This window comes from Schistocerca serialis, chromosome 2 (genome assembly GCF_023864345.2).
Source record: "Schistocerca serialis cubense isolate TAMUIC-IGC-003099 chromosome 2, iqSchSeri2.2, whole genome shotgun sequence".
In the NCBI taxonomy this organism is placed as follows: Eukaryota; Metazoa; Arthropoda; class Insecta; order Orthoptera; family Acrididae; genus Schistocerca; species Schistocerca serialis.
The window spans coordinates 514,870,963-514,896,210 of NC_064639.1; the positions used below are offsets into that span (position 1 = coordinate 514,870,963).

The 25,248-nt window shown below is 42.9% G+C and overlaps 1 protein-coding gene across 1 annotated transcript in view; it reads left to right on the forward strand.

Annotated features, from left to right (window-relative positions):
• The window catches only part of LOC126455622 (turripeptide Lol9.1-like), a 34,376-nt gene extending 9,622 nt beyond the window's left edge, over window positions 1-24,754 (forward strand). Inside the window, exons 2-3 of the mRNA XM_050091386.1 lie at window positions 15,843-16,039; window positions 24,643-24,754. Coding sequence (XP_049947343.1) covers window positions 15,843-16,039; window positions 24,643-24,701 — 256 coding nt within the window. The 3' untranslated portion in view covers window positions 24,702-24,754. The remainder of the gene's footprint in view (window positions 1-15,842; window positions 16,040-24,642) is intronic.
• Window positions 24,755-25,248: the final 494 nt, after the last annotated feature.

Here is a 25,248-nt window from a genome sequence, read left to right on the forward strand (position 1 = left end):
AGAAATATTTTGTTGACACCGACCTGCATAGGGAGAAACGATCACCACGATAAAATAAGGGAAAATCAGAGCTCGTACGGAAATATATATGTGGTCTTTCTTTCCGCGCGCTATACGAGATTGGAATAATAGAGAATTGTGTAGGTGGTTCGATGAACCCTTTGGCAGGCATTTAAACGTGATTTGCAGAGTATCCATGTAGATGTAGATATATGTAATCGGTCTTAATCGACTCCCGGAGCTGCCAGGAAGCGTCAGTGAAAATACTATCTGCAACGAAAGTTGCGCACCATGACGTGATCTACCGCCCCTAGACGTTTCTGTAAAGACTTTGAAACACCCTTGATATTCAGAGCTGTTAAAACCCTCCACCAGACTTTCCCGCGCATTGAGGTGAATGTACATGTCCATGTCACTCCTGCGTGTAATAACAAACACCCACAATCCATTAGTTGCTCTCATCTCTTAGAGCGCAGCGAAGAACTTCCTAGGTCCATCTATTATTCATCTGCATTCACGTTCTGTCCACTTCCATTTAATTTTCATTACGGACATAATTACTTACGTCATCCTCTCCAGCCCGTTTCCTGATCCATTTGTTTGTTTTCCTATCTCTGCCAGCAATTCCCAAAACATGTATCTCCATTACTATTCGGGAGTGCACCTGAAATATTATCAATTCTTCTACATCTACATGATTACTCTGCAATTCAAATTTAAGTGCTTGGCAGAGGGTTCGTCGAACCACTATCATACTATCTCTCTACCATTCCACTCCCGAAGAGCGCGCGGGAAAAACGAACACCTAAACCTTTCTGTTCGAGCTCCGATATCTCTTATTTTATTTTGATGATCATTCCTGCCTATGTAGGTTGGGCTCAACAAAATATTTTCGCATTCGGAAGAGAAAGTTGGTGACTGAAATTTCGTAAATAGATCTCGCCGCGACGGAAAACGTCTTTGCTTTAAAGACTTCCATCCCAACTCGCGTATCATATCTGCCACACTCTCTCCCCTATTACGTGATAATACAAAACGAGCTGCCCTTTTTTGCACCCTGTCGATGTCCTCCGTCAATCCCACCTGATAAGGATCCCACACCGCGCAGCAATATTCTAACAGAGGACGAACGAGTGTAGTGTAAGCGGTCTCTTTAGTGGACTTGTTGCATCTTCTAAGTGTCCTGCCATTGAAACGCAACCTTTGGCTCGCCTTCCCCACAATATTATCCATGTGGTCTTTCCAACTGAAGTTGTTCGTAATTTTAACACCCAGGTACTTAGTAGAATTGACAGCCTTGAGAATTATACTATTTATCGAGTAATCGAATTCCAACGGATTTCCTTTGGAACTCATGTGGATCACCTCACACTTTTCGTTATTTAGCGTCAACTGCCACCTGCCACACCATACAGCAATCTTTTCTAAATCGCTTTGCAACTGATACTGGTCTTCGGATGACCTTACTAGACGGTAAATTACAGCATCATCTGCGAACAACCTTAGAGAACTGCTCAGATTGTCACCCAGGTCATTTACATAGATCAGGAACAGCAGAGGTCCCAGACGCTTCCCTGGGAAACACCTGATATCACTTCAGTTTTACTCGGTGGTTTGCCGTCTATTACTACGAACTGCGACCTTCCTGACAGGAAATCACGAATCCAGTCGCACAACTGAGTCGATACCCCATAGGCCCGCAGCTTGATTAGAAGTCGCTTGTGAGGAACGGTGTCAAAAGCTTTCCGGAAATCTAGAAATACGGAATCAACTTGAGATCCCCTGTCGATAGCGGCCATTACTTCGTGCGAATAAAGAGCTAGCTGCGTTGCACAAGAACGATGTTTTCTGAAACCATGCTGATTACGTATCAATAGATCGTTCCCTTCGAGGTGATTCATAATGTTTGAATACAGTATATGCTCCAAAACCGTACTGCAAACCGACGTCAGTGATATAGGTCTGTAGTTCGATGGATTACTTCTAATACCCTTCTTAAACACTGGTGCGACCTGCGCAATTTTCCAATCTGCAGTTGCAGATCTATCGGTGAGCGAGCGTTTGTATATGATTGCTAAGTAGGGAGCTATTGTATCAGCGTAATCTGAAAGGAACCCAATCGATATACAATCTGGAACTGAAGACTTGCCCGTATCAAGCGATTTGAGTTGCTTCGTAACCCCTAAGGTATCTACTTGTAAGAGACTCATGCTAGCAGCTGTTCATGTTTCAAATTCTGGAACATTCCATTCATCTTCCCTGGTGAAGGAATTTCGAAAAACTGCGTTCAATAACTCCGCTTTAGCGGCACTGTCGTCGGTAACAGTACCATCGGCACTTCGCAGCGAAGGTATTGACTGCGTCTTGCCGCTTGTGTACTTTAGCCGGCCGTGCGGTTCTAGGCGCGTCAGTTTGGAACCACGTGACCGCTACGGTCGCAGGTTCGAATCCTGCCTCGGGCATGGATGTGTGTGATGTCCTTAGGTTAGTTAGGTTTAAGTAGTTCTAAGTTCTAGGGGACTGATGACCACAGATGTTGAGTCCCATAGTGCTCAGAGCCTTTTTTTGTGTACTTTACATACGACCAGAATTTCTTCGAATTTTCTACCAAATTTCGAGACAATGTTTCGTTGTGGAACCTATTAAAGGCATTTCGCAATGAAGTCCGTGCCAAATTTCGCGCGTCTGTAAATTTTAGCCAATCTTCGGGATTTCGCGTTCTTCTGAACTTCGCATGCTTTTTCCATTGCCTCTGCAACAGCGTTCGGACCTGTTTGGTGTACCATGGGGGATCAGTTCCATCTCTTACCAATTTACGAGGTATGAATCTCTCAATTGCTGTTGCTACTATATCTTTGAATTTGAGCCACATCTCGTCTACATTTGCATAGTCAGTTCGGAAGGAATGGAGATTCTCTCTTAGGAAGGCTTCTAGTGACACTTTATCCGCTTTTTCAAATAAAATTATTTTGCGTTTGTTTCTGGTGGATTTGGAAGAAACGGTATTGAGCCTAGCTACATCGACCTTGTGATCACTAATCCCTGTATCAGTCATGATGCTCTCTATTAGCTCTGGATTGTTTGTGGCTAAGAGGTCAAGTGTGTTTTCGCAATCATTTACAATTCGCGTGGGTTCGGGGACTAACTGCTCGAAATAATTTTCGGAGAAATCATTTAGGACAATCTCGGAAGATGTTTTCTGCCTACCACCGGTTTTCAACAAGTATTTTTGCCAACATATCGAGGGAAGGTTGAAGTCCCCACCAACTATAACCGTATGAGTGGGGTATTTATTTGTTTCGAGACTCAAATTTTCTCTGAACTGTTCAGCAACTATATCATCGGAGTCTGGGGATCGGCAGAAGGAGCCAATTATTAACTTAGTTCGGCTGTTAAGTATAAGCTCCACCCATACCAATTCGCACGGAGTATCTACTTTGACTTCACTACAAGATAAACCACTACTGACAAACACAACCACTCCACCACCGATTCTGCCTAATCTATCTTTCCTGAACACCGTCTGAGACTTCGTAAAAATTTCTGCAGAACTTATTTCAGACTTTAGCCAGCTTTCTGTACCTATAACGATTTCAGCTTGAAGCTCACGGACTTTCCCAGCACAACTACAACAATTTACAACTACAATTCCGACTGTTCCTTGATCCAAAGCACGTCCTGTATTTGCCATGCACCCTTTGAGATTGCAGCCCAACCCGTGCTTTCCCGAGGCCTTCTAACCTAAAAAACCGCCCAGTCCACGCCACACAGCCTCCGCTATCCGTGTAGCCGCCAGCTGAGTGTAGTGAACTTCTGACCTATTCAGCGGAACCCGAAACCCCACCACCCTATGGCGCAAGTCAAGGAATCTGCAGCCAACACAGTCGCAAAACCGTCTGAGCCTCTGATTCAGACCCTCCACCCAGCTTTGCACCAAAGGTCCGCAGTCGGTTCTGTCAACGATGCTGCAGATGGTGAGCTCTCCCTTCATCTCGTAAGCAAGACCGGCAGCCTTCACCAAATCAGGTAGCCGCTGGAATCCAGCGACAATTTCCTCAGATCCAAAGCGACACACGTCATTAGTGCCGACATGTGCTACCACCTGCAGCTGGCTGCACCCTGTGCTCTTCATAGCATCTGGAAGGACCCTTTCCACATCAGGAATGACTCCACCCGGAATGCACACGGAGTGCACACTGGATTTCTTCCCCACCTTAGCCGCCATATCCCTAAGGGGCCCCATTACGCGCCTAACATTGGAGCTCCCAACTACCAATAAGCCCACCCTATGCGATTGCCCGGACCTTGAAGGCTGAGAATCATTCTCTGAAACAGGGCAGGCAGCTGCATCTGGCTCTGCCAGAGACAGTACCTGAAACCTGTTTGTCAGACGCACTGGGGAGGTTTTCTGATCAGCCTTCGGGGACGTCTTTCGCTGCCTGCCACGCCTTGGAACGACCTCCCAATCAACCACAGGCGAGGGCTCAGCCCCATTGCGGACGGCAACCGGGGCAACCACAGCGGCAGACCGATCTGAGGACAGACGGGACGATTTTGACATCCCCGTGATAGCCAAGTCCGGCTCCCCATTGGCAACAGCCTCAAGCTGCGCGACCGAAGTCAGCGCCGCCTGCAGCTGTGAGTGAAGGGATGCCAACTTAGCTCTCATCCAAACACACCAATCACAGTCCCTGTCCATTCTAATCGATTTGAACATCAGATACTGAAACACGAGTCCGTGCCTAGATAACACAAGGGAAACACGCAAAGAATGTATGAACTAACCTGTACAAATGCCTAATGACTGCTCTACAATCTGCCTGAATTTACGATTACAGTAACTAAAACTCGAAATTACACCTCCTATACGAAACTCACACGCAATTTAAGTAAGAATCTACGAAGTAAACACAGAAAAGAAGCTATATACATATCTTTCTGCACTGTCGATGTGCACCAACTGGGAGTTCTGGCCACACTGGTCTTGTTCCGATATTTCGGCTGACAACATTTCAGCCTTCCTCAAGATGAGTCGTTTCCAAGAATTTTTAAAAAATCTTGCAAGCGGCTCATCTTGAGAAAGGTAACATGTCGCCAGCCGAATATCGGAATAAGATTTAATATAATCCCGGATGCACTCTCGAAAAATGATGGAATATTCAGTCATTCGGGAAAACTTCAAGAAACACAAGTAACTCGATTGCTCGCTGAGCCATACCCATTTTTCGAATAGTGTACACCGAATTATGCGCCTAATTCTTTTACCTCAATCAACCTTTAACTCGTTAAAGATATTTATAATTTATTTTCTCCTTGATGAGTAGTAGCCAGAGGAACATGAAACAAGGAGCAACGTCCATTCGCAACGCCATTAATCACAGAGATATGGGCGTTAAATTAATTCATTTTAAACAGAACGATGCTATTTTTTGCTAGTACAGCCTACATAAAAGACAAATTTAGTGATCTAGATCTTTTACGGGCCTGACAAGAAATTAAGGAGTAAAAATACATTGCATATCGAGATTATTGTGTCACTGAAAGGCCCGCCGCCGGAAAAACGGCAAACGATACGAGATTTTTACTCTACTTTGAGTTGTTTGGTAAAACATTGGAAGAAGCAGGGGGTACACAGATAAGGTTGCAGGTTAGCTGCACAGTATACTTCATTGTAGCACCCCTACGTTCACTGTATTAATGTTGCGAAGGTCTGTCATGCCTAACTGAAAAGATGAGTAGCTGGAGGTATAGGCGCCCGGAAGGGGAGGCGAGAGGGAGAACTCCCCTGTCCGCAGCTGGTGGTCGTGCGGTAGCGTTCTCGCTTCCCGCGCCCGGGGTCCCGGGTTCGATTCCCGGCGGGATCAGGGATTTTCTCTGCTTCGTGATGACTGGGTCTTGTGTGATGTCCTTAGGTTAGTTAGGTTTAAGTAGTTCTAAGTTCTAGGGGACTGATGACCATAGATGTTAAGTCCCATAGTGCTCAGAGCCATTTTTTTAACTCCCCTGCACATGCCAACTCCCCCCCCCCCCCCACCTTTCCCTTCCCGGGGGAATCTGGAATACGGAACTTCTATTCAGATATTGAGTAGATAACTATCCATTCTTTGGGATATATTAAGTTTTTTATTTCGACTATGAAATTTAGTTCTTACCACACGGCATATCTCGAAACTGATCAACTCATTCATACAAAAAATGACAGAGTTTTGTTCTCGTCCGCCCCCTCCCCCCCCCCCCCCCAATCTCCTCACCTACCACCATGATAAATTTATTCGAACGCCCATGCTGATCCCGGCTACTTAGACTCGTGACGACATTCTTTGAAGTAGTGACTCGCCAATTTATGATCCCAATAACAGTGCAATCTAAAGTAATTGACCAACTAAACAGTCCAAAAGGACCATGACAGTTGAAGTGCTATTCTCTGCTAAATAACCATCAGTTTGAGAGCTATGTTAATTGCATTCAGTAATGTAATAATGTTTTCCACAGCTGAATTTATGTATTGTTAAAACGTACGCAAAGTATTGGCGCCAAGAAACCTCTTTTCCATTTCTTTTATCTCCTTGATTTGGAGATATCTTGTAGATAGTACACATGAGTACTGATTCGTGGATTTCCCAGCAGTCCGCCGAAGGGCGTGAGTCACGCTCGCTATCGATGTTACAATGTTTCGCCACAGAATCGAAACCAGGTGGGAAGTGGGGGTGGAGGAAGAGGGGGGACGTTCGCGGTGATCAAGACAATGGACTAGCCTGCGGGAGGCGGGAGGTTCAGTTCGCTCTCTGAAAATCAGTACATAGGTTCTCTGTGATTTCGCTAAATCGCTTAAGACAAACTCTAGAACGATTAATTTCAAAAATGACTTGCCTGATTCCCTTTCCAATGACCTCGTCGGCGATGGGACACTGAGTCCTGCTCGTTCTTCTTTTTTCCACAGCACGAAACGTAACTCTGCATGTGGCTCTCTCATCATTCAAGAGCAAAGTCAACTCTAATATACATATAACATCAGCACAGAACTGCTTTTATGCCTTCGACTACAACGGAATTGAAAGTTCTGCCTTTGACGTTCTGATCCAGTAAATTCTGCGTCAGCGTAAGCTACGTGTTGTTCAGTCGTCAAGCGCTGTACGGCGAGATATGGCGTAAACGATATCGTGTTTAGCGATAAGGCGGCACCACACTACGATGCCTCGCCCCCCTCTCGCCAAAAAATATGGCCCATAACGATGACTTCGAATGTATTAGTTTGGTGCGTAAGTGAGTAGCGTTTTTGTTTTGCATATTGGTATTTTGGATGCTATGGGTTTATTTATCCACTGTAATTTTTTATTTATAGTTCACTGTTGCTATTTGAGCTTGGACGCTAGAACATCGAGTGCCGAGGGGAGAAATCGAAAAATTTTTGATGTATTCTTCTGTTTGATTTCAGTAGAAGAGTGGCAGCACCGGAGGTAACCAGAATCATTTGCTCCATGTATGGGGATAATGCTACTGGACTGAGCACGAAAACGGCTTTCCAGTTTTAAGGATGATCGCTTTGTATTAGTGACTCTCCACGTTCAGGGAGATCTTGGGGTTTGCTGAAGATCGTTTGAACTCATTAATCCACATCGAACCACGTCACAGTACTCGAGAACTGGCAAATGTGATGAACTATGATCATTCCACCATCGTGCAACATTTTCATTCAAATAGGGAAGGCTCAAAAATCGAGTCTATGGATACCTCATGCTCTAAGCCAAAGTCACAGAAGTCAGTGGGTGGCCATTTTGCTTGCTCGTCATCAGTTGGATCGTGAACAACACCGACCATTTCTGTCCTGTATCCCAACTGGTGATGAGAAATGGTGTCTTTACGCTAAAATAAGGAAAAGAAAGGAATTGTTGAGCCAAAAAATAGCATCAACTCCACGTACAAAGACCACAAAAGGCAATGATACACATCTGGTGGGACAGTGACGGTGTGGTAAACTGCTAATAGCTTTCCCGAGGTGTAACCATCACTGCTGACGTTTATTGGCAACAACTGAGACGTCTTGCAGACGCAATCCGAGAACAACGACCAGAATGCTTGAAGTGATGCTACCCCGCGACAGCGTCCGCCCACAGTCTGCTAGACTGCCAAAAAACGCTGTACAGGAGTTGGGTTGGGAAGCCATTCCACACCCACGTTATACACCCGATCTTGCGCCCTTAGATTTTCACCTTCTCCGCTCCCTGTCGAACAACCTTCAAGGAACCTTCTTTCTGGCTGAAAATACGCTCCGACCCTGGCTCGACGAGTTCTTCGCCTAAAAACCACATGATATTTATAGTCGTGGAATCGAAAAGCTACTACCGCGTTGGCAGAATGTTGTAAGTAGTAAAGCACGATATTTTATTGATGACTTAAGTCTCTGTTATGTGTATCTGTTGTGTTTATTAAACTTACGGAAAAATGCTACGAACTTATGCACCAATCCAGTAGAACCAGAACTGTCGATCACTTTCACTGCTTTCATCGTCGCGTATAACAACTGAAGCCAGTATTTACCTCGACAGTAACGTCGATGTGGAATCCATCGAGATGAATAATGGGCTCTCTGCGTTGCAGTCGCATCCGGAGTGAACTAACCAACAAAGTTTCGAGGGCTACATCCATTCACTTTGTCAGTAGTATGGTGACTATTACTATTTCTCTACTTCTGCGATGATCAGCCCACATCGTTTTGACAACTACATCCGTTACTACGTCAGATATGAAATTGTCTGCGTTGAAGGTATTATCTTCTAACAAAAAATTTAGAGTATCTTCGCAATTGTTAAAAACTAGTATTGCCCTCTGTATGTATATCCTGAAAGAAAGGACAATAAATAAATAAAAATATAATTATATCTTCTAGTGTAGACAACACTTAAATGTTTACATTTTATGGCTTGTTGATTCCTCAATCAGAATACCAATCCAAATGTTCCAATGCATGTAGAAGATACAGTATTGTGAAATAGGATAAATCTTCATTAAACACACTGTCTTGTGCAGTTTCCACAAGTGCATCTGCCACTACGCCAGATATCCATTTATTCAAGAAGTTACAATGTTAGGAAATCATGTAAGAGGATATAAACTTACTTGTTTTCCTCACTGCAATCTAATTATTTTTATGAGTTTTGAGCACCTCTAAAGGAAGATCTCAGAGGAGAGAAACAGAGTGGAAAAAAAATCAGAGTACAGCCTCGTTATAGGAGGATTTTTCATAACTTCATGCTACATTTAAAAAAAAAGAATGTTAGAAAGTAGCATACCGTCGACGTAAAAGTCATTATAGACGCTTAGGGCTTCAACATGGACAAGATTGCAGTAACCATTCCGGCTTTGGCACTAAATCACTTAGGAAATCTACGGAAAATTTAAGTCAAAATAACTGATTTGCAAGCTCACTCTTCTCAGATATGAGTTTAGTAGTGAAGCACAACTACTACGCCCTAACCTTAAATCATGATCGTTAACAATCCCTGAGCCGCATTGATGGATAGATAGATAGATACGTTTTTTGATTTCTTTTGCTTTTTTTGTTTTTTGTTTTTTCTCTGTTAGAGAGATACATTCCTTTGGTTAGTACCTGAAAATTGCGGTATGGTCAGTAATATAAAATTTTATGTTATGTCTGAACTGTTTATATCATGATATTCGACGTATTACTATAACAGAACAAAAATAATGAGCTAAATGGCTGTATAAAAAGCATATACAAAGTATTCATCACTCTGCGATGTATATATTTTTTCTCAGCGGGTTGTTTCCCTACATTTAAAGCAAATTATGTACTTATAACACGACATCCATCGACTGACTGAAAGTATCACGATAATATGAATATGCAAAGTCGCTTAAACATGATTATTTAGTCGGTTGTGAAGAAGTTTATATGTCGAACAGTGGCAACGCATTCTGCGTGCTCCCTTGTGAAGAAGTCTATCTGTCGAACAGTGGCAACGTATTCTGCGTGTCTCTTTGTAAGTGAACATATGACCTTCATTTGTTCGATATATTTCAACAGCAAAATGTCATTAACACCACAGATCAACATCTTCAACCTAATGAGGCATCTTTTGTGCTGATAAATATGTCATTTTAAAATTTTGAGTGCTGTCAGCTATCCAGATGTCCTTATCTTTGCATATCGGTTGCCTCATTTGGAAATATCCGTTTCGAGAACAATCGATGACAAGAATATGACGCAGAAAGTGAACAAGTAGCGAGGAACAACAGGCAGCAAGATCTTTGACTTAATAATGCGCGAAAGAGCTCACCCTTCCAGTTGCGCGTACACCAGTACTTAGAATGCTAACACCGACTATCGGTCGATTTTCTGTGAACACATAGAAACCTATTAAATTCTGTTGCTTAAAAATTAAAAAGAAAACTGGGGACTGAGTCGGGCCCCAAGCTACAGGTCTTTTTGCACCATGTCGCTGTTCGGTGGGTAGCAGATATGCAATTGCACAATGAGCTTTGTTTTGCAGAGATTAACTGTCATGTTTATTTTCGCTATTTACAGAAATCTTGGCAAGAAAATGACTTACACTTATACAATCAATATTGTGATTACGTTGTATGAGCGCTGTAGGAAGTATCTGACATGAAACTTCCTAAAAGATTAACATCGCGTGCCGGACCGAGACTCGAACTCGGGATCTTCTTCTTTCGCGGGCAAGTGTTCTCGAGCGGTATTGCTGTAGAGCACTTGACCGTGAAAGTCAAAGGTCATGGAAGGTTTATATCAGCGCACACTTCGCTGCAGAGTGAATGTTTCATTCAAACAACTGACACGTGGCAAGCATGTCGGTTTGGTGTGCGCTTCAGCACCTCCGACTTACACTTGTGAATTTTCTAGTTTATTTGTATTATTCCTTCCTCTGTTTGAAATGCGGTAGGCTATAGCGTCATTCAGATGTTCTCAGTTTTTCACGAGTTTTCTGCTTCACAAAGTTTCACACGGACCAAATTCATACTTACAATTATTACTTTGTTACTAAATTTATTATTTGGACTGACGCAGCAACAGAAATATGTTTTATGGTATTCACCGGCTCCGGCCAACTTAGACCGTCATCATAGTAACTGAAACAGTGTCAGGATGGGCTCCAAGGAAGGCTTTGTCAGACTGTGTAAGACACAGGATGCAATTATACCGATTACGATAAGCAGAACAAAACCTTCATGTGACTGCGGCAATAAAAATATTAAATGCGCAAACAAAAGAGTCAATCACTGTCTCCAGACAAGGTCTCATCTTTTCCAGATCATTATTTCATCAGTCGATATATCTTGTGACTTCAAAGGGCAATGGCGCAGTGTGACATGTGGTATCACTAAGCGGTGTCGAGATACGATAACACTTCTGTACATAGTAACCACTGATTACACCACAAATCGATGGACACACGCATTGTTCACTGTTGCATTGCATTATCTGATCCTGAAAATTATATCGGTAAATGTGTGCCGCACACGATCACATTTGCGCAGTAAAATTTATTACATGGCTGGTACAGTTGTTAAGCATTCATTTTAAATTAACAAAAAAGGTTTCCGGGAGTAAAGTCGTGTAAAATTGTGAAGTAAGTGTCACTAAACGCTCGAAACCGTAGTTTGGACCTCGGTAACAGTGGTCTAATCGGCGGTTTTTCCCGCTTAGCGACAGCTACTTCACAATAAACCGGCAACGATTGCAACTGTGGAAGCCACAGTCGAATGAACTAAGTATAGCAAATCATCTATCAATAGACAATACTCTCCTTCACGTATGCACAGTAAAGAATAGCTCTCGACATAAGGTAGGAACGACATCACAAACACTGCTGATTGGTTTCATAAGGTTACTTTTTATTGTCGTACATGTTATTTCAACCCCACACTTTTCCGTTCTGACTGCTAATTTTACGTACCAGCTTATACGAGGGCATGCTCTAAAGTAATACATCCGAATTTTTGATGTCAAAACTCTTAAAGCTTATTAAACAAAATAGACTTCATTAACATTCTACATCTTTATTGTTTATTTCTAAATATCTTTTTCTCAACATAGCCAGCCTGATGACGAGCAAATTTATTCCATTGAGAAACCAGTTTGTTGATACCGTGACTGTAGAATATTTTACTTTGTTGATGGAGCGATAACATCACCTCTGCCTTTGCCATTTCATCACTATCAGAGTGAAGTTCTTTTTTTTTCCTTCATTGGTTTTCAATTCCCCCCTCCCCCCCCCCCCCCCCCCCACCCCCAAGGGAGCGGGTTGGCAGCAGATTAGTACGCCGCTCTTCAGCGTATAGAATTATAAAACACAATAAGATAATAAAAGCAGGGGATAAAAACGGTGACTTTTTAATTTTTTTAAAAAATGGCGGAAATTTGTGGAAATTAAAATATAAAACAAGAGTAGGAGATGATAATTAAAAAACACAGTAAGTAGACAGGTACAATAGTAAATATTTAATTAAAAAACACGGCGACAGTCTAATTTCTATTCGCATAAAAAATCACACCCCCCCCCCCCCCCCCCCGACAGTATGGTTTCTGTTCGCTACACGTCGGAAAAGACGCACAACACTTAACACTCACCTAAAATACTGCACTAAAAGGTTGGCACGGAGATAACACACCTCAGCCTAGGGAAGATGGGAGGGGGCAGGGGGAAAACTCGGACAGATTAGAGGAAAAAAGGAGGAGAGGAAAAAGCAAGGGCGGGGGCAGGGGAGCCGATGGAGGGAGAGGACTCATAGGAGGGAGGGGGACAAGGCGAACACGAGAGGGAGTGAGGAAAGGCAAAGGGGGGAAATGCAAAAGGACTCATTAAGTTTTGGAAACAGAAGAAAATCAGATAGGGCGAAGGAGGGACTATGTAGCGGATGATCAATGACAATGAAACCAAAGCGTCGGATTGTTGCAGATGTCGCAGCGCTGCTGAAGGAGCGGCTGCATCTTATGTAGACGAAATTTTCGAATTCGAAACTCGATGACAGCACGCTGTTTCTCAAACACCGACAAAGCTAAGTTACACATAGTGACATGTTAAACGCTGCAATTTGGAGCCCACTAGCGCCAGAGAGAAGCAAATTTGTAGACATGAATAATAAAGATCTACAATGTTAATAACGTTTGTTTTATTCAAAAAGTTTAAGACTTTCCCACAAAAATTCGAAGGCATTACTTTTCAGCATGCCCTCATACTATAAACTCTTTGTAAAGTCTCCGTGATGAAGTGGTGGCTTCACAGCTAATTGTATTTCACCACTTCGAGTACATATATAGATTTCATGTAGGGTTTACATGTCAGTATCAGCAAGAACAAATTTTAGCATTTTGTAGAAAATTAGAAAATATATGCCACACATCCGAAATCGGTCATTAATAAATTTTACTGCTTTATTTATTTGCTGCCACTGACATTTGATCTGCTGCCTTGGTACTATAGCTGGTACATACATACATACATTAATCCTTGTTCCATAGATCATGAATACAACATTTCGTAGCGATGTGGAATATGTCATTCTATCACTTTAACATAAGTTTTCTTTACACAAAATAAAAAGCTTTTTTTCAGTTACTACTTCATATCTAAGAAATTATCTGTTGATTGCAAGGATTTGTCATTCAAAAATTCTCTTAATCTGCTTTTAAATGTTGGTTGCCTATCTGTCAGACTTTAAATACTATTTGGAAAATGACCAAAGATTTTTGTGGCAGCGTAATTCACCCCTTTCTATGCCACAATGAGATTTAATCCACAATAGTGAAGATCATCATTTCTTCCTAGTGTTCGCTGTTATTTTTGGATTGGGATGAGTTATTAATGACAAATTTCATAAGTGAATATATGTATTGCGAAGGTACTGTGAATATCCCGAGATCCTTAAATAAATGTTTGCAATGTGCAAGGTGGGTTCCAGCTATTATTCCGATTACATGTACTTGTGCAATGAATACTCTCTCTCTTAATCACGAATTGGCCCACAATATGATGCCATATGAAAGTCTATATTTATCAATGGTGTTATGCCATTTACTGTACAGAATTGTATAAACTGGGTTTTCTCAAAATTTAGCAAGAGTCCATTTGCAGAGAACCACTTAATTTTCTGAAAGACATTATTTGCTATTTCCTCAGCTGATTCTTGCTTGTTGGGTGTGATTACTATACTTGTGTCATCAGCTTTGCATCTTCATGAATATAGAGTGGCAAGTCGTTTATATATATTAAGAACAGTAAGGAACCTAAGACCAAACACTGTGGGACGCCATTCTTGATACCTCCCCAGTTAGAGGGCCCTGCTGGTTTTTACTGACTGTACTGTTAATTTCAACCTTCTGCATTCTTCCAGTTAAGTATGAATTAAATCACTTGTGCACTGTCTCACTCATACCACAATACTTAAGCTTACCTAAAAGAATTTCATGATCTACACGATCAAAAGCCTTTGAGATATCACAGAATATCCAAATGGGTGATGTTCGGTTATTCAATGCATTCAATATTTGATCAGTGAAAGCATATATAGCATTTTCTGTTGAAAAGCCATTCTGAAAGCCAAACTGATATTTTGTTAGTATTTCATTTTTACAGATATGTGATGCTACTCTTGAATTCATTATTTTTTGAAGAATTTTGGATAAAGCTGTCAGAAGTGAGATTGGGCGGTAGTTGTTAGTATCAGATCTATCCACTTTTTTATGCAATGGTTTAACAATAGCGTATTTCAGTCTATCTGAAAAAATTCCCTGTTTCAGTGAGCTACTACATATGTAGCAGAGGATCCTGGAAAACCGTAGTCTGGTCAGATGAGTCCCAGTTTCAGTTGATATGTCCTGATGGTAGGGTTCGAGTGCGGCGCAGACCCCACGAAGCCATGGACCCAAATTGTCAAAGAGGTACTGTTGCAAGCTGGTAGTGGCTCCATAATGGTGTGAGCTGTGTTTCCATGGGATGGACTGGGTCCTCTGGTCCAACTGAACTGGTCACTGACCATTTGCAGCAGTTCTTGGACTTCCCAAACAACAAAGAAATATTTATAGATGACAAAGCGCCTTGTCACCGGGTCATAATTGATCGCGATCCGTTTGAAGAACGTTTTGGACAGTTCAAGCGAATGATCTTGCCACCCAGATCGTCCGACGCGAATCCCATCGAACATTTATGGGACATAATCGAGATGTCAGTTGGTGCACGAAATCCTGCACTGGCAACACTTTCCACTTAGGGACTGCTGAAGAGGCATAGTGGGTCAGTATTTCTGCAGGGACTTCTGAGGACTTGTTGAGACCATTCCACGTCGAATTGCTGCACTAAGACCGGAAAAAGGTATCGCATGAATGTTGTCACCTGCCGGCCGGGGTGGCCGAGCGGTTCTAGGCGCTACAGTCTGGAAACGCGCGACCGCTACGGTCGCAGGTTCGAATCCTGCCTCGGGCATGGATGTGTGGTGTGATGTCCTTAGGTTAGTTAGGTTTAAGTAGTTCTGAGTTTTAGGGGACTCATGACCTCAGAAGTTAAGTACCATAGTGCTCAGAGCCATTTGAACCATTTTGAATGTTGTCACCTCAGTGTAATTGAAACGCTTTTGGCGCAGTTTGTATGCTATCACTGTAATATGAATACAAAACTGTTTGTATACTATTGTCCTGTACATCCTCTGAGTAGTGATTCATTCGGGATTGTGTTGTAGATTACACATTGTAGATTGTATTCGATAATCTTCTTGTCGTTGGCAGTCAACCTGTCTTCAAGAGATGCAGGAGACTGTCATGAAGGTCCTCGGTGACACTATTCACATGTGTCATTTGTGTACCGCAGGAAGACAATCGTGTGCTTGACGGTGCTGCTGCTGGTGGCGGCGCTGAGCTCGGCGTCCGCGAAGCACCTCCGCGGCCGCGGCAGAGACGTGTGCGCCTGCCCCCGCATCTACCGCCCCCTCTGCGGCTCCGACAACAAGACCTACGCCAACGAATGCGTCTTTGAGTGCGACAAGAGCCTGGGCCGCGCCGCCTCAGGTGAGTCGAGCATCTGCATCACTTACTTCTGTTCTTGTCGTGTCTGGACTTTCACCGCGGTTTTACTTTCCCCGTAGCCTGATGTTCCCCACCACACTCCCAAAATTTACCATTCCACACTTGTCCTAGAATGCCTCTCATTCCGCCCTGTCTTCCGCATCCCCCACATTCTCCTACACATATTCTCTATCAGTTGACAAAATTCTCCTCTCTTCTAAAATTCTCGAACATCCACGCAAATCCTGTACATGCTGCAGAGCCAAACATCATAACCCAGTTGTTTACTCAATCGTGGGCTCCTGCTGCGCCTATACCAACGCGTCCTTTCATTACCACACCGTCCATATCCAGTCCCAACGCAACTTCAAAAGGCTCTTTCCAAACCTGGAAACCTGTCCTGACATTTACACGTCCTACGAGCTATAGCCCTAGTCCTAACATCCTTTCCCTGGACCAATGCTCCACTACCTCTCCCAGCCTCGTGACCTAGCCCTGTTCCTTCGTGGTTTGGCATCCATTTATACACCCCGTTTCCCAGCCGAACATCGTATTCCCACTTTCTAACTCGGCGTCCCATTTGTATGTATTATACTACTTCCCAGATCTACATCTCCATTTACATCTGTATGATTACCCTGTAATTCATACTTAAGTGCTTGGCAGAGGGTTCATCGAACATCTTTCAAACTATTTCTCTACCATTCCATTTGATAAAGGCGCACCGGCAAAAACGAATACTTAAATTTCTCCGTATGAGCTCTGATTTATATTATTTTATTACCGTAATCATTTCTGACTATGTAGGTAGGCGTCAACAAAATATCTACTCATTCGGAGGAGAAAGCTGGTAATTGGAATGTCGTGAACGCAACAAAAACCACTTTGTTTTTATGAATGTCACAGTAACACATGTATCATATCAGTGACACACTCTTCCGTATTTCATGATAACACAAGATGAGCTGTCCTTCTTTGAAGTTTTTCGGTGTTCTCCATCAGTCCTGTCTGATAATGATCCTACACGTGCAGCAATAGTCCAGAAGAGGACGGACAAGGGCAGTGTAAGCAGTCGAATTTTTGTTGCGTAAATGTTCTGCCAATTAAACGCAGTCTTTGGTTCTCCTTCCCCACAACAGTATGTATGCGATCGTTTCAGTTTAACTTGTTTTGAACTGTAATTCCTAGAGATTTAGTTAATTGACAGCCTTTAGATTTACGTGATTTATCGACTAACCGAAATTTAGCGGACTCCATTTAGTACCCATGTGGATGACTTGACAATTTATATTTTTTACGATCAACTGACACTTTGAACTATACCGATACCTTGTCCAAATCATTTTGCAATCGGTTTTTATCTTCTGATGACTTTACTATACAATACACGACAGCATCATCTGAAAACAATGTAACAAGGATGCTCACATTGCCTCCTAAATCTTTAGCATAGATTAGCAGAGGGTCTATAACACTTCCTTGGGGAACACCAGATAATATTTCTGTTTTACTCTATAACTTTCTGTCAATTACTACCAACTGTGACCTTTCTGACAGGAAAACACGAATCCAGTCCCACAGCTGAGACGATACTCCATAGACACGCAATTTGAATAAGAGGCACTTGTGAGGAACAATGTCGAAAGCTTCTGGAAATCTAGAAATGTGGAATCAGTTTGAGATTCCCTGTCTATAGCACTCATTGTTTAGTGTGAGTAAAAAACTAGTTGTCTCGACGTCAGTGATGTGGGTCTGTAATTCGAGAGACTACCCCTATTACTGCCAGTCTTTATGTACGGATCTTTCGTCGTGAGAACTTGTATATGATTGCTAAGTATGGAGCTATCATAGTAACATATCCTGAAGGGAACCTACTTGGTATACAATCTGGACCAGAAGCCTTGCATTTATCAAATTATTTAAGTTCGTTCGTTACACCGCGGGTATCTACGTTCAAGTTATTCATTTTGGAAGCTGTTCTTAATTCCAAATTTGGAATATTTACTTCATCTTCTTTGGTGTAGGAATTGCAGAAAACCGTACTTAGAAACTCCGCTTTAACGGCAGTCATTGGCAACATCACCACTGATATAGTTCCAAGGTGCTCCATCCATACTTCTCTCCTTCGTTACCATGTATCATCCACTGGGAGCTGAAATCAAGCTGCTTGACAGATGCGTCGTCGTGATCCTCATCAGTTTAACACCAGTCACACCACTGCCATTAGTGTTTTTTATGTGTACATTATCAGATGGAATTATTTTTGACTCCTATTATTTTCTACGTCTACATCTACATGAATACTCTGCAAATCACATTTAAATGCCTGGCAAAGGGTTCATCGAACCACCTTCACAATTCTCTATTATTCAAATATCGTACAGCTCGCTGAAAGAACGAACACCTACAGGGTTATTACAAATGATTGAAGCGATTTCACAGCTCTACAATAACTTTATTATTTGAGATATTTTCACAATGCTTTGCACACACATACAAAAACTCAAAAAGTTTTTTTAGGCATTCACAAATGTTCGCTATGTGCCCCTTTAGTGATTCGGCAGACATCAAGCCGATAATCAAGTTCCTCCCACACTCGGCGCAGCATGTCCCCATCAATGAGTTCGAAAGCATCGTTGATTCGAGTTCGCAGTTCTGGCACGTTTCTTGGAAGAGGAGGTTTAAACACTGAATCTTTCACATAACCCCACAGAAAGAAATCGCATGGGGTTAAGTCGGGAGAGCGTGGAGGCCATGACATGAATTGTTGATCATGATCTCCACCACGACCGATCAATTGGTTTTCCAATCTCCTGTTTAAGAAATGCTTCTGCTTTAGCCTTTTCCGTAAGATTTTCCAAACCGTCGGCTGTGGTACGTTTAGCTCCCTGCTTGCTTTATTCGTCGACTTCCGCAGGCTACGCATGAAACTTGCCCGCACGCGTTCAACCGTTTCTTCGCTCACTGCAGGCCGACCCGTTGATTTCCCCTTACAGAGGCATCCAGAAGCTTTAAACTGCGCATACCATCGCCGAATGGAGTTAGCAGTTGGTGGATCTTTGTTGAACTTCGTCCTGAAGTGTCGTTGCACTGTTATGATTGACTGATGTGAGTGCATTTCAAGCACGACATACGCTTTCTCGGCTCCTGTCGCCATTTTGTCTCACTGCGCTCTCGAGCGCTCTGGCGGCGGAAACCTGAAGTGCGGCTTCAGCCGAACAAAACTTTATGAGTTTTTCTATGTATCTGTGGTGTGTCGTGACCATATGCCAATGAATGGAGCTACAGAGAATTTATGAAATCGCTTCAATCATTTGTAATAGCCCTGCATATATTTCCGTACGAGCTCTGATTTCCCTTATTTTATCATGGTGATAGCTTCTCCCTATGTAGGTTGGTGTCAACAAAATATTTTCGCTTTCGGAGGAGAAAGGTAGTTATTGGAATTTGAGTGATAAGATTCTGCCGCAATGGAAAACGCCTTTGTTTTAGTGATGTCCACCCCAAATCCTGTATCATTTCAGTGAGACTCTCTCCCCTGTTTCGCCATAATACAAAACGTGCTGCCCTTCTTTGAACTTTTTCGATGTATTCCGTCAATCCTATCTGGTAAGGAACTCACACAGCGCACCAGTATTCTAAAAGGGGACAGACAAGCGTAGTGTAGGCAGTCTCCTTAGTAGATCTGTTGCATTTTCTAAGCGTCCTGCCAATAAAACGCAGTCTTTGGTTAGCCTTCCCCACAACATTTTCTATGTGTTCCTTCTAGTTTAAGTTGTTCGTAATTGTAATTCCTACGTATTTAATTGAATTTACGGCCTTTAGATTTGACTGACTTATCGTTTAACCGAAGTTTAACGGATTCCTTTCAGCACTCATGTGGATGACCTCACACTTTTCGTTATTTAGGATCAACTGCCAGTTTTCGCACCATACAGATATTTGATATTTAAGAAAACAATATGTATGTCATTTGACTAATGAGCGATAATACGTCTGTTGCCAGCCGCCCCCTATGTGAGAGAAATCAATAAACAAGTAATGTCTCTGATAGAGAGATCACGGAAGTTAAGCAACGTTGGGCATGGTCGGTGCTTGAATGGGTAACCACCAGTGTATGTCATGTGCTGTTGGCAGCTTTGCCTCTCTGGCAAAGGAAAGGCAAGGTGGTGGCGTTAAGTTCTTAGTCACCATACTTTGCATCAGTGTCCTGGATTAAACTGCAAATCTCTCCACAGTGCCTTATGGAAATGAAAATAAAACGCCGTGTGGCGAGGGCCTCCCGGCGGTCAGACCTGATCGCCTGGTTCAAGTCTTCTTAGGTGAGGCCACTTCGACGACTTACGCGTCGGTGAGGATGAAATGCTGATGTTGAAGACGACACAAACACCAAGCCCCTGAGCAGAGGAAAAAAATTTCTAACGCAGCCGGGAATAGAACCCGGGCCCCCCAACTTGACAAGCCAGCGCGCTGTTCCCTTTTTTGTTCGTTTTTTCGTTCGTTGCATGTGCTCGGTGCGGACGTCACAAGACACCCGTTTCAGTTCGTCGTTGATCCATTAACTCAGTTTTTTTTATTGCATAGGGCAGCTAACCCTGTGACCGAACGCGCTGAGTCAGCGTGCCGGCGTTAACTTAGCTACAGTGGCGCTGGCCTAACCGGGGCCTCGGGCCTAACACAGTGACGACATATGACACTGTTGATAATGATCCGTCCGTCGGACACAGAGGTTAAGCTCGGTGGCTCCCTTAACGCTATTTAAGAGGAGTAGAGGACAGTTTAGGTTAGGTTATGTTAGGTTAGGTGGATGAATGTTTCCACTTAGGCAGGTTTCACAATCTCCCTTCCCTCATCGTCATACAGCGCAAACATAATGCTATGCTGCACACCCCCATTCAAGTCGTCTACACGTATCAAGTATACCTAACATACACAGGTTAGGTTAAGTTAGGTTAGGGTAGGTGGCTGAACCTTTCCAACGACTTTACTTTTCTTACCTCGAAGATCAAGTCAACACTGTGCATCGTCCACCCAATCCTTCCAAACACTGGACTGGTGCAGCACTGATACCAGCCTCCCTTGATTTCCATGCATCCCACTTGCTGTCCCAAGGCAACTTTAACTGACGCCTTCTATCCAAAGCAGAAGTGCATTCTCCCCATCAATCGGTCCTGTCAGCTACAGTCTTGGCGCTGCTCCTCACAATACAGTCATTTTCCAACACCCCACCATGGCTCCCATCACCAAAGCCCAAACATTGCTTCTTCTTGTCTCAGCTCCCACAGGATATGCAGCAGTTCCCAGTAACCTACAGTCACAGTAACCTACAGTACATACAAGATTTTGTGAGAGATCTAAGTTACATCTTCAGTAAAGTACGTTTTCAAGAAAAATTACTTGCAGTCAACTAATAAAGGGACTTAAACCAGGCAGAATGCAAGAAAAGTATCCACTGTTAACTGGGACAATAACCTACACTTACAATTCTTCACCAGTGACATGAAGGCTTCTTGGTACAATGTAGCCAAGTAGCCAATGAGATAATCATAACAAAGGCAAAACTAAATGAAACACATTTGGCAGTCAGTAACAAACTGAAAACCTGTATTGGGTTAGATAACCTGGCCCACAAGTTTACATGGAGAAAAAATGTGAAGAACTGGATACAGACTCAAAATAAGCAGAACTGGATATGAATCGCTATGATTTTCTCTCAAGTGTCAACTTTTTCACCTCAGAGTAACACTTACTCAGTGTCCTCTCTTATCTGTACCGAGCGAGGGGACGAATTGCTCGTATTTGGAAGGATTTCAGATCACAGAGCCGAGCAGTCCCGCTTTAGGTTGCCCATAATCCGCCAGATTTCTAAAGACAGACGCCAGGACGATTCTTTGTAATGGGGGCTCCAAGATTCCTTTCCCGTACTTTCCATAAACGAACTCTGTGCTCCATCTCTAACTACCTTTTCGTACACGGTACGTCAAAGCTTAATAATCGTTTTTCAATTCTTCTTCTGTACTTCAAGTATTAGGCGTTTGCCTGTTGTGGAGCCCATCTCTTCGTAGACTCTGTTTTCAGCTAGTTGTTGTTGTGTACAGTCCTGATGAGCCAAAAATGGCGACGACATCAATTAAAAGTAAAAAGAAGAAATCGGCAAGGAGCACTCGCCCTTCACAACTCAAAATACATTGATGAGCCTTAACATTATGACCTGGTGAAACCAGACACTTGTATTAGTTGGTCCACCTTTGGAACGCAATGCAACATTGATTCTGCATGGCATCGAATCGTCAAGTCCTTGTTACGTTTCCAGAGGTGTGTGGCGCCAGACGTCTTCACACAGCTCACACAGTTCCCATAAATTACTGACCAGTGATTTGTAAGTGCGAAGGTGCTGCACGATAGCGTCCTAGGTGTGTTCCGCTGGTCTCAGATCAGCGCATTTGGTGGCCAATAAATCAACGTGAGTTCACTACCATACTCCTCAAACCACTGCGGCTCGATTCTGGCCTTCTGACACTGACATTTAAGTTGCTGGAAGATGTGTTAACCGTTGCGATAGACATCAAGCTTGAAGTGGTGCAGATGGTCAGCAATAGTGTTCACATATTCCACCGCTCTCATGGTGCCTTCGATTACTACAACAGGTCACATGGAAGCCCAGGTGAATGTCTCTTATAGCATAATACTGCACCATCAGCTTGCGTCACAGTTCATCCTCTGAGCAGTCTTTTACCTGGGTGACAGCGCATGTGGACATGACCATCGACCTGGTGAAACGAGACACTTGATTCGTCCTACCAGGCGACACGTTTTCGTTGATCCACGGACCAATCTCGATGACTTCGAGCCCATTGCAAAAGTGACTGGCGATGTAGTTGGGTCAATGGGCCAATATGGAAACACATGGGTGTCGTCTGTGTATTTAACAATGTGCGCTGAACAATGTGCTCCGAAACCCTTGTGCCAACACCAACATTGTACCCTGCCGTCAGATCTGCCGCACATCGACCCATATCCTGCTCTACAAGCCTCTGGCCTGCACATTCTGTGAAGTGGAGTGAACTTGCAACACCTTGTCACCTGTTCAAGATTTCACCATTCTTCAACCACTTACCATAGGTCCGCAAGACATTAGCATGCAAATAGCTGAACAGTTTCGCCGTTTCCGTGATGCTCGCTCCCAGACGCCGGGCCGTGACAATCCTCTCTTGGTGTCAAAGTCGTTTATGTCGCTGTATTTTCCCTTTCGCGACACACATCCTCACTAGAATGATTTCCCACTCGTTGCACTGATATACGAATTCAAGTTAAAACACCCCCGATTTTTTCTCAGGAATAATTCAGCCGAACACTGTGAAGCTTGTATCACTTCTCGCTTTAATCTTGCTGCAGCCACCCACATTTCTCATAATGTCGTCGCCATGTTTCCACGGCCGCTCAAACGCTTATTTAGGAGCCTCGCGCTTCAGTCCGGAACCGCGCTGCTGCTACGGTCGCAGGTTCGAATCCTGCCTCGGGCATGGATGTGTTTGATATACTTAGGTTAGTTAGGTTTAAGTATTTCTAAGTCTAGGGGACTGATGACCTCAAATGTTAAGTCCCATAGCGCTTAGAGCCATTTGAACTATTTTTTTAGAAGTCTGGTTTAATCACTGGAAAATCGCATCCATGACTCATACACTACCATAAGCGATGAAAAGAAAGTTCCATTCATTCTATCATCACCCATCGACAAGGCCTGAAAACAGGCCATGCGCTCAACCTTGTGTTCGTCTCCCAGCATTCGTGGCACCCACATGAAGAATACTTTTCGCCACATTGTGTATCAAAAAGTTTTCACTCTCGTCACTGCCACTGGAGTTCTGTGTGTCGTACAGTGCTGCCATCTCTGTCACACAACGAGTGCACGCGCATTTTAAAGCAAACCGTATATTTTTGTTTCCAGTCCTGAGGAATAAAAATCGGAGGTGTTATAACTTGAACGTACATAGTATTTTCCTTACTCTGTCACGTGGCCACAACGCCAGTGGACAACATACAGTCTCGCGGTGTGCAGTGGTCATAAAGTTTAGGCTCATCGGTATTTAAACATTTAAATGTAAATGAAACTTACCTTAACAACTGTATCACTCCTGACTACACCAAAGCATTGGAAGTCAGGTATCATATCAGTTTTTAGGATACGCCTCCAGACAAGGGCGCCCATATGGTAGTTTGTAAGGGGAAAGGGGGCGGGGGGGGGGCAGGGTACGGAATATGGAATATTTTTAACATTTTGGAAGAATGGTAACTTGTAATTAGGCACAAAAATTCCAGTTCCGACCCTGTTAAAAAACTGTTTAATACCGACTTTTAAATCATTTTCTTGAAAGAAAAATACATGACTAGACTTTATTTTTTCCTTGCCACCCTCTCCCCCGTGGTATGGGTGCTCTCGTTGCCAAACACAGCGTGCCATACAGATGCCATGGAGCCACACAAGATGAGCCAATTTCAATCTCTCTCTTCTTTTTTGTATGATTTTCGTTGATCTTTATCCTGGTTTAATATTATCTTCAATCTGCTGGTACCTGTTATGACCGTAACGTTGTTTTCTGTTTCAGATGTGCGAATCCTGCACGAAGGAGGCTGTGATGAACCCGTACCACTTAGAAGGCTTTAAAAAGATTGGACCTGTATCGAGGGATTGACATGTGACATTATCCCATTCATTTTGAGCACATAAAATGTCAGAAGATTATTTGTTTGCCGATCAAAGGCCGTGAAACAGAAATAAAACATTTCAAATAAGTCCTAACAACTTTTTAATGAAACACTAACTTTTATTTGTAATTCCGTTTGATGACCTCCACGATAGCAAACGTTTTCTTTTTCACACGACGTCACATTGTATAAATTACTGCCGGGATAGTATGAAAGGAAGTTTATGTCATTATTTAAATGTGGAAGCTAATTTTAGCAGATTTCTTTACAAGAGTTTAGCGTAACTGCTTCTCCCAAATATGTCTTAAGACTTACACACTGCTATGAACACTTCAGACACGACAGAGGTTCTGCTACAGATGCATATTACTTCAGCTGTATTACTAATAGTTTTATCTTTGTGTATACCTATTTTAATAAGTTGGCATCTTACATGATTAAAATAACGTGGTTCTTTTATTTATCAAAAACGTTTTTTGGTTCATTACACAGACATTCCAAAGGTT